Below are 11,018 nucleotides of genomic sequence, written 5' to 3' on the forward strand. Positions count from 1 at the left end.
CCTGCTTTTTTCAAGTTTTTTTACAAAATTTAAGTATTTTTTTATTTTTTTTACTTACCCTCAATTTAATTTTTTTATTTGCATATGTAACTTTGTTTAATTTTCTTTACAACAGCAGGGATTTATAATTTATTTCATTTTCATTAACATTTAATTAACTTTGCATCATTAATTTACTTTCAATTAACAATCAAAATGGACATCCAAACTTTGAAAAAATCTAGAGCAAGCTTCAAATCGAAATTAACAGTGTTTAAAAAATTTCTAGATACATTATTACCTAGCAAAACTATAAATAGTGTACAGGCCCATGAATTAACCATAAGAAATGGGAAAATGCAAGAAATGTACAATGATTTTGACTCGATACAGAATGATATAGAAGGATTAACCGACATTCCAGATGACGAGTATGCAGAACGAGCTGCCTTCGAGAACAGCTACTTCAGCGCCATGGCTGTTGCGCAGGATTTGCTCAGCAGGCATGCCGCTGTTAATGCTGCTACTGCTGCGGGCAATGACAGTGCATCGGTGTCGGGCTCAGGTGTTATTGGATATTCAGGTGGGCCGAGCATCAAATTACCAACAATACATTTACCTACCTTTTCTGGTCGCTATCAAGATTGGTTAGAATATCATGACACCTACAAATCATTAATACACGACAATCACACAATTCCAAAAATACATAAATTTCACTATTTAAGAAATTCATTAAAGGATACAGCGGCTTTAATTATCAAATCTATAGAATTTTCAACGGAGAACTATGATGTTGCCTGGGACTTACTTTGTGACAGATTCAATAACAATCGAATTTTAATTAACAACCATATTCAAGCTCTATTTAATATACAGCCTGTCACGCAAGAGTCTTCCAAGGCTCTGCGGAACTTAATAGATTGGGTAAATAAAAACCTACGGGCTCTAAATACATTAAAACTTCCAACAGAACATTGGGATGTGTTAATTGTTCACATGATGTCAAGCAAACTTGATTTAGTTTCAATACGAGATTGGGAAACTGAGCGTAATCGGATTCAGCATGTACCATCTTTGCAAGAGTTCATGCAATTTTTAAAAAACCGTGCAGATCTTTTAGAAACCATCGAAGAAGCTCAGGGACAACCTAAGTCACGACGTTATAGTGATGTAACTCACAACCGTCCCAAGACATTTATTGTTAATGAAACATCTAAACAAAAACAATTTAAGTGCCCCGTTTGCAAAAATTTTCATTCCATATATCAATGTCCTAAGTTCAAGGCAATGTCTATAGAATCTCGGCTAACTAAAATAAAAGACCTGAATCTTTGCACAAATTGTTTGCGGTCTGGGCACAATGAACAACATTGTAGACTCAGTTCCTGCCGCTTATGCACAAGGCGACACAATACTATGTTGCATCCATCTAAACAATTTAATGAACCTCCGGTTAATCAATCTTCTAAAAGTGACTGTGTTGTTCTACCAAATATACAGGAACTATCTAAACCTGTTACACTATCATCAATACACAATAGCCAGGTTTTATTATCAACAGCAATGATCACCATAGAAGATCATGCTGGGCAATTACACAAAGTACGTGCTCTATTGGACAATGGTAGCACTAGCAGTTTCATAACACAATCTTTGCAAAGGCAATTAGGGATACCCAGTTATTCCACATGTGTATCAGTCCAAGGACTAAATCAACAATCTTCCAACATCTCACAAAGATGTGACGTCACAATTTCATCTCTATATCAAAATCATTATAAAACAGAAGTCAACTGTTTTATCGTTCCCAATATCACTCAGCTGATACCCACGGTTCCCATTAATACCAATTCATTTGAGATTCCTTCCCAAGTTCAACTTGCTGACCCAACATTTGCTGTGCCGTCAGAGGTACACATGTTGCTTGGTGCTGATCTATTCTGGAATGTTCTTTCTTCAAATCAAATATCTCTGGGTAAACACAAACCAATCCTCGTTGAAACAAAACTTGGTTGGCTAGTTTCTGGTTCAATTCAATTACCATACAAAAGAAAATCAAAACAATTTTATTCACATACAGTCCATTGCCATTTCACAAACGATATCGAGCTTGATGAAAAATTAAACTATTTTTTTGAATCTGAAGCCGCTCCAGTCACTCAACAATTGCACGATCTTAAAGCTGAGAGTGAGTGCGAACGGATCTTCACTACTACAACAAAACGCCACCCAGATGGCAAGTTTATTGTTACAATTCCATTTAAAGAGTCCCCGGACTGTCTGGGTGACTCCAGCCAACAAGCTTTGGTTAGATTTAACTCTTTAGAACGCAAATTTAAAAGAAATCCTAGTTTCAAAAACGAATATATCAATTTCATGAATGAATACATAGAGTTAGGACATATGTCTGAAAAAACAAACACACAACTCAAAAATTCAAATTTGTGGTGGGAAGGTCCGCACTTCTTGCGGCATCAAAACATAGATTGGCCATCCCAGCCTCAAAACTTAGATATTTCAAATTTACCAGAAATAAAATCTAACTTTCATATTTCTGCGACTGCAGTCTTGCAAGATATTGATGAACATTTCACAACCAAATATTCAAATTTTAACAAAATGCAACATATCGTAGCTTATTTATTAAGATTCAAACACAATTGTCAAAATAAAAATAATAAACATATTGGTCCACTTAGACTTTCAGAATTAAAACTAGCATTATTAGTGTTGTGCAAAAGAGTGCAACTAGATATGTTTAATAAACAATATTTTTTACTCATGAAAGGTGAACTTTCACCAAAAGATAAACTGATTAAATTGAACCCTTTTATTGATAATGACCATCTTATTAGAGTTGGAGGTCGATTGTCAAACTCCAACTACGACTATGACACAAAACATCCAATATTGTTACATGCATCTCATCACATAACAAAAACATTAGTACAACATTACCACACAATATTATTACATGCAGGACCACAATTACTTTTATCTACACTACGGCACAAATTTTGGATCGTTGGAGGACGCAACCTCTGCCGAAAAATAACACATCAATGTACAACTTGTCTCAGATTTGCAGGCAAAACTTACCAACCAATCATGAGTACACTTCCTGCGGAGAGGTTGCAGTCTGAATTCGCATTCTTAAACACAGCTACAGACTATGCCGGTCCAATCATCAGAGCTGGGCATTAACTCGTTAATCCGTTAATCGTTAATTAACGAAGTTAACATTTTGCTTAACGGATTAACTTTTAAGTTAACTTCAAAAAGTGTTAACGCTTTTGTTAACTTCCGTTAAACTCAACTTCCGTTAATAAAAGTCCGTTAATCGTTAAATTTGGAGAAATTTGAAACTTGGAGACGTGCTGTCATTTTGTTTAAATTACGCACCACGCCACGCTCTTAAGTTCAGCTATGTTAGGCGACTGTCAGCGACTCGAATGATGAACGAACGAGTTGATAATTGATACATGTGAAGTTCGCGTGCAAGTGTGATGTATCAGAGCGTTCCGGGAAAGACGGGACCAACAGGACAAAATGAAAAGAAAGTTCGAAATAGTATATTTCATTACGAGTATATAAAAGCACGAGTATGTAATAGCCCACATTCCGAACGCTTTTCGTCCCTGCAATACGCCACTTTTTGAGAAACTGTGTTAAAAAACTTTTTTTACTCGTTCTTTAGCTTTTTCAAACTCGTGCGTTCTCTTTCACAACTGTCAAAATAATGTTTGCTATAAAGAAAAACCAACCACTAAGTTTTTACAAAAAAAAAATCATTGAAATTTTTATGATTCATGCAAATATTTCTAAAAAGAAGCTCCTAATTTGTTACAATATCAAATTTAATGATTTGATTCAATGAATTAGGTTAGGTTTCATTTTATTTCATCTCATTAAATTTAATTTTCATTTCATATCAATAAAAATAATTTACTGAAGACTTGATTGTTTGGGCATAGTTCCCTTTGCCTACCCAGAATGGGTGAAGAAAAAAAAATCTCAGTTTGTATTCTTTTACGGTTGGCACCATTTTCCAAACATTTTAGTTAGTTGAGTTTATTGTGTTTTTTATTATTCTATTAAATTGCTTAATTTTTTCGCAACTGTATCAAAAATAGTTGTTTAGTACACGTGAAAAACTTTACAACTTGTTCCAACTGTCAACTTGTAGACATTTGTCGGAACTCTTTGCAATGACAGGCTTTCCGCACTCGTAATGAAATATACTATAATGCATTCATACTTGTCTCTAATACTAATGTGTTATAGAATATGTAGTCAAATTACTATTTTAAACAAGTGTCGCCACATAAGTGTAAAATTAGTATGTATAATTTTGGTATGGTTAACTGTTAACGATTAACTTTAACTTGCGTTAAATTTTCGAGAATTTAACGCTTTAACGATTAACGAAGTTAATTTTTTAATTAACGAATTAACGATTAACGAAGTTAACTTTTCGATTAACTGTGCCCACCTGTGCCAATCATGATATTGAACAGAAAAGGTCGTGGTGCACAACTTATCAAATCCTATATAGTTGTGTTTGTATGTTTGGCAGTGAAGGCAATACACCTTGAGCTCGTCACCGATCTCACTTCGCAAGGTTTTATTGACGCGTTAAACAGGTTTATTGCCCGCAGAGGTAAGCCAGCAACTCTTTATTCTGACAATGGAACTCAGTATAAAGGGGCGTGTAATGAATTATCAAAATTTTTAAAGGATAACTGCAACAATATAGTTTCATATTCGGCTGAAAATGATATAAATTTTAAATTTTGTCCTGCTTATAGTCCCAATTTTAACGGTTTGGCAGAGGGTTCAGTAAAATCGGTAAAGCACCATCTAAAACGAGTCCTATCTATGACTCATTTAGACTACGAACATATAAATTCTCTTTTAGTACAAATAGAGGGGATACTAAATTCAAGACCGCTCACTCCTCTTTCGTCCGATCCTACGGATCTCATTCCCTTAACACCGGCCCATTTTCTAATTGGACGAACAATAACTATGTCGCCTGCACCTCAGGTGGAAAATCACCAATTATCAACTTTAAGCAAATTCAAGAGAATTCAACAATTAAAATGTCATTTTTGGACCAGATATTATAAGGAATATCTTTCAGAACTCCAGTCCCGCAGCAAGTGGCGCACGCGAGGAACGCAACCGCAATTAGGAGAAATGGTCGTCGTGAAGGATGATCGCCTTCCACCAAACCGATGGCTGATTGGAAGGATCACTGGCGTCCACCCTGGCAGCGACGGTGTCAACCGCGTCGCTGACGTCCTCACCACAACCGGGACGCTGCGCAGAGCCTACAACCGCCTCTGCCCACTACCTGCTGCGTTGGACCAGGATGCTCCTGACCCAAGGGGGGCAGCCTGTCTACGCCATATTTAAAAAGTGGCAACATTGCCACAGAGCAGCGACAGTGCACTGTCATCGCTGCTCTCGCGCCGACGGCCGACCGGCCGGCGGTCGTCGGCGCCATCTTTTACTCCACTTCAATTTCAACATCCAACCTTACAACAAGCACGCGATCAAGTAAGATCTTTCAATGATTCTTCACGAACCTGCACCGACACTGCGGTAAGATTGAACCAATATTTTTATATTTCAAGTTTTGATGCCAAATAAGTCAACATCAGACTTTTCATTTAATTTAAAGATGTGTTCTTTACTAAAGACTGAAATTGAATACCTCGATCAGTTTATTAGTGAGGGTCAGGTAAGGCCGAGTCGTGGCAAGATTTAACACGTTACATGCCAACATGATTTTTTCATTTTAAAGTGAACTTGTAAGGCTAGTCGGTTGCGCTGAGCGTGTTAAGCCATTACCTGAGTCAGACGTATGTCATTATGTCGTAATAGTCATTGATGCCCTTTATTAGTTCAGTTTGCTTTGTCCATGTATTGTCGAGATGCTCTGCGTTGCGTAGACTGCGGGATACCCAACTGCAGAAGTGAGATTGTGAACGGAATGTGAGACGTTCTGTATCAGGAGATGCCTCTAGGGTATCTTCTGGACTGACAAACTGCGGGTTGCCATTAATATCATGTAGAGGACGGACTGCGGGACGCTCCTATCGGCAACGGACTGCGGGACGCTTGCCCTACATGGTCTTTTGAAGAAAGTATTGAACGGACTGCGGGACGTTCAGTATCTGGCATACTGCGGGCTGCCACTGATGTCATGGCTCGCATGGTCATGTATCGAATGTTTTGAAACCATAAAGAGTTATGATCAAATAACCGAGGACACCATTATTGATATAGATGCAGATTTGGTCCGGTCTTGTGTCCTACTATGTAGCTGTGTTGTGCACCGCGCCGCAGCTGCGCGTGTCTACGAGCAGAGCGCCTGTCTGCAATCAGCGCGCCTGAGCGGTGCCTGTCTGCAATCAGCGCGCCTGAGCGGTGCCTGTCTGCAATCAGCGCGCCTGAGCGGTGCCTGTCTGCAATCAGCGCGCCTGAGCGGTGCCTGTCTGCAATCAGCGCGCCTGAGCGGTGCCTGTCTGCAATCAGCGCGCCTGAGCGGTGCCTGTCTGCAATCAGCGCGCCTGAGCGGTGCCTGTCTGCAATCAGCGCGCCTGAGCGGTGCCTGTCTGCAATCAGCGCGCCTGAGCGGTGCCTGTCTACAATCAGCGCGCCTGAGCGGTGCCTGTCTGCAATCAGCGCGCCACAGCCGCGCCTGCCTACAAGCAGCGCGCCACAGCCGCGCCTGCCTACAAGCAGCGCGCCACAGCCGCGCCTGTCGCCGAACAGCGCGCCAGTGCAGCACTTGTCGCCGAGCAGCACGCCAGTGCAGCACCTGCCGCGAGCAGCACGCCAATGCAGCACCTGTTGCCGAGCAGCGCGCCAGTGCAGCGCCTGACGACGAGCAGCGCGCCCGCATAGCGCCTGCCAACGAGCTGGTATCGAAAGACTCTATGCCATTGTTACAGACGAATTCCAGTGTTGAAGATGCTGGAAGAACGAGCCCGAGGACGGTCTCATGTCAGGAGAAGCCGTGTTAGGACTGTTGAGGGTAGCCACACAAAAAAAAGGTTTTATAAGGAAGCGTGCGCTGCTGCTCGAGGCAGTCTCTCCATCCGTCATTGCGGAACGTCTGACATTTTTGTTTACTTACGTTCGGTTAAAGTTTATACTACAGCGAGGATTATTATGAAGTAGAGTTAAATTCACTGTTTCGCTGTTAGTTTAATTCTTTTAAAATACTTTTGCATCAAATATCTTACAGTATTATTATTTTCAGTTTGTTATATATTTCAGTACTTACCAGGTCCATTTCCAACTGGTATATATTTGAGAATACAAACACGGCCGGAGCTGTTGGTATGGTTCCATACAAGAATGCATATGTTGACAGTGATGATGTTTCTGTCTGATTTTCACCAGCGTTCAGTGCAGACACACATTCTCTCATTACAACAGGCAAAATTACTCTTAAAAAAAATTGAAATTAAAATAAACTTTGATCTAAGTAATTGGGATAGTATTTTGTTCTAGGTTCAGTCAAAATATACTTACAATTTAACCATAATTAGTACACAGGGGACAATTAACGCAGGCCCTCTAAGCCGATGCACTTGACCAACCATTCTTAATCCTAATAAGAATAGAGCTGATGCGGAAAAGGCTTGACCATAAACCTAAATAAAAAATTATAAATACTTAAATTATTTATATAATTAAGATATTCTTTGTCTCACCTAATCCATATTTGAAAAACTTTTAAAATATTGGTGGGGACACAAATAACATGTGTCATTAAGTATATATAAAACTAGCTTTTACCCGCGACTCCGTCCGCGCGGAATAAAAAATAGAAAACGGGGTAAAAATTATCCTATGTCCGTTTCCTGGTTCTAAGCTACCTGCCCACCAATTTTCAGTCAAATCGATTCAGCCGTTCTTATGTTATAATGGTGTAACTAACACGACTTTCTTTTATATATATAGATTAGCACATCATACAAATGGAGCATATTTTAGATACACATACAATAAAAAAAATACAAAACAGGTTATAACAGGCAACACTATTATTAGATAAAGGTTGTATGAATGAAATTGTACAACATAATAAATATCTCACCTCTAAAAGTCCTTCGATGTAGATGGACAGTTTATGTTTAAAAGCGATATTTCCAATAATGCCTAACACAGTCATCACTAATACTGGATTAAATACTATTCCTTTGAGAATCTGTAGTAGCATTTTTATTCTCATAACATATTTCTTTTGGTTTTGTGCACTATCAGACTGATCCGTATTTTGTCTCTGCTTATTGATTTCAAGCAACACAAAAGCAAACGGATTTAGTATAGCCAGAGAAATAGGCGCCATTAAATATAGATATAATGCATATTCAGGATGAGTTTTTTCATATATTGCATTAACTGAAATGGGAAAAAATCGTAATATTGTATTTACAAACAAGTATTAGTAAAATAAAGCTGAATAAATAAATAAACGCCTAAAAAATCAATGATTATTTTGTTCATAGGCATATCACTAATACAATATGCAAAATTTTGCAGTGAAAATCTTTAAAATCCATTTAGATTTATTTAAAATCATTTGGATACAAAGGGTAACAATGGTTAAAATACAAATTTTACAAAATTCACTTACTAATTGGATATCCCAAAGCAAAGTCATTACTCTGTGTGCAAAATATTGCAAACATTCCTGCTTGTCCTAAGTTCATTGGTTTTGTCACCAAAATGGTGACAAGAACAACTCCAAAGAATACTACTCCTTTTGCTAATAGCATCGAAAATAAAAATGTCCAATTTACAATGCTAAAGTCTAATTGAGCTAGAGACAAGAATATGAGTGATGGTAATGCAAAGGTGCCCACAAATGTGGCAATGCCTTTCGACTCAGCCTTGGTGACCACATTAAGTCTACCAGCAATGTATCTGAAAATAAGAAATTTTTGAGCAAAAACTACATCATAGTCAGTTAAGTAACATAATAAGTAGATAGATACAAGCTGCATACATCTTTTATATTTGTAATAAAAATCTGCACATAATTATTTATGTTGTTGATAGAAAAAACGTAACCAGCAAGTCATTTAGGCCAGGATCTTTATTTAGATTTGATATTGTTATTACAAGAATTATCTTAAAGATACAAACTTACCCGCTAATGATAACAGTAAAACATTGAAACAAAGCAGGATACAACCTCTCCGAGGCTGCTTCAGCTACTTCCAACTGCATGATGATATTTATTCTATAAAATATTTAAAAAACAAATAATCATCACAAAATTAATAACCTAATGTTTCTTCTAACACATTTCATATGTGACATGGAACATGTTGAATTACATAATTTTTTTCTTTTGAAAGTGAAGTCTCCACATGAGTTGGTGATACTGAACAAATTAAAAAAAATCAAAGCTTTTTATCTCCTTTAGAATCTGATATCAGGACTTACAGTGTTATATCAAACTACAGTGAAACCTGGTTAAGTGAGACATCAAGGGACCTGCAATGTCGTTTCACTTATAGAGGTATTCCACTTACCCAGTGTCTCAGATATACAGGTAATAATAATCTGTCTCATTTACAGAGGGTTCCATTAATAGAGGTGAGAATACAGGTTATTTCAGTTATTTCAGTTTGACATTTTTCAAATAAACATCTGTATGATAGTAAATATCGATAAGATAGATAAAATTGAAGCTCAAAATTTGTACTTACGTACTTGGAATTACGTGTGGAAATTGTGGGTAGAATAAGAATGAGTAAACAAACAATGTTATCTCAGTTACAGAGGTTTATGCATATAAAATTTACTCGCTGTCTCAGTTATAGAGGTAACTATGATGATAAATCGAAAGAACAAATCCCAGATATAGAGGTTTACCTCGTCCCACTAACAGAGGTAATTCAGTGACAAAGTGTTGGGACCTCAGCATGAGTTCCAGTTATGGAGGTTTCTCACTTATCCAGGTCCCACTTAACCAAGTTTCACTGTAAATGGAGTATAGGACAAGCAACAAATGCAACCTCTTAGAAAAAATGCTAAAATCAGCACTGGGTGCTAAAAAAATTAAAAGTTTTATTGTTCCATACTCCGAAAGGAATAACCAGAACCATTATACAATCGCTTTGTTGTCAGCCCATCTGTCTGTTTGTCAAGACCATTTTTCCTTTAAAGATAGAATTTATACCAAATACTCAGGTCTACTATCCCTTTATGCTGCTTTCCGAATCAAAACCTTTAGGGTACTTCCCATGAAATCAGAATGTTGAAATTGGGTATGAAGCAACGACTTATTGTACAGATAAAGGAAAAATAATAAAAACGGAAATTTTGAGTTGAATTTCATTAGTTATATCCCTCTTACAGGTTTGTACGGAACACTTGGTGCGCGAGTCCGACTTGCACTTGTTCGGAATTTTTATTAATTACATCACAATTATTATTATTTTACTAATTCTGTGTCCCATGATATTGAGCACTATAACTTAAACTGATAATCTCTATTGTTTGAGAAAGTGGGGATAGAAAACAATCTTATTATGTTACTATAGGGCACAAGAACTATATTTTGACAACATGGAAAAGTAAGTTTTTAATACATTAAGAGAGAAATTAAAAGTATTATTTTATTAGATATTAAAAGATTTAACGAGCTTTTGTTACTTCTTTACTGGTTTTAATAAGACAAGACTAGTTAAAAAAATAAGATAAATTTATACTTACGTAGATTTTGTACGAATTAAGATAAGCTAGCAAATATTTTAATTTTATAGTAATATTATGATAATGTGTCAATTAGTTTTTTATCAAAACACATTTGATTAATATTCGTATAGAATTAGCAATGTACGGCACACATTACGCTATATTCACTAATTATTGGTCTTGGAATTTCATGATTAATTACGGAACAATCGATACAATTTATACAAATTTGTAAGTATGTTTATCAAGTCATCAAATCAAACACAATATATTTCCGAACTGGCAAATCAGTCTACTGACATTGACAA

General features: G+C 37.0%; 2 protein-coding genes across 3 annotated transcripts in view; one reads left to right on the top strand and one right to left on the bottom strand.

Moving 5' to 3' along the window:
• The window catches only part of LOC106711650 (integral membrane protein GPR155), a 28,534-nt gene extending 18,059 nt beyond the window's left edge, over positions 1-10,475 (bottom strand). The window contains exons 1-6 of one of the 2 annotated variants that reach the window (XM_045680181.1): positions 10,370-10,475; positions 9,155-9,247; positions 8,639-8,928; positions 8,099-8,403; positions 7,531-7,652; positions 7,280-7,445 (exon numbers count right to left, since the gene is read on the bottom strand). In XM_045680181.1, coding sequence (XP_045536137.1) covers positions 7,280-7,445; positions 7,531-7,652; positions 8,099-8,403; positions 8,639-8,928; positions 9,155-9,234 — 963 coding nt within the window. In that variant the 5' untranslated portion in view covers positions 9,235-9,247; positions 10,370-10,475. Of the gene's footprint in view, positions 1-7,279; positions 7,446-7,530; positions 7,653-8,098; positions 8,404-8,638; positions 8,929-9,154; positions 9,248-10,369 lie in introns of those variants that run through there. The other variant, XM_045680180.1, reaches the window with a different exon arrangement.
• Positions 122-5,515, top strand: LOC106711187. Its single transcript, XM_045680182.1, has 2 exons — positions 122-562; positions 5,126-5,515. The coding sequence occupies exons 1-2, from the start codon at positions 196-198 to the stop codon at positions 5,398-5,400; spliced, it is 642 nt and encodes a 213-aa protein (XP_045536138.1). The 5' UTR covers positions 122-195; the 3' UTR covers positions 5,401-5,515.
• Positions 10,476-11,018: the final 543 nt, after the last annotated feature.

Source organism: Papilio machaon, chromosome 12, assembly GCF_912999745.1.
Source record: "Papilio machaon chromosome 12, ilPapMach1.1, whole genome shotgun sequence".
In the NCBI taxonomy this organism is placed as follows: domain Eukaryota; kingdom Metazoa; phylum Arthropoda; class Insecta; order Lepidoptera; family Papilionidae; genus Papilio; species Papilio machaon.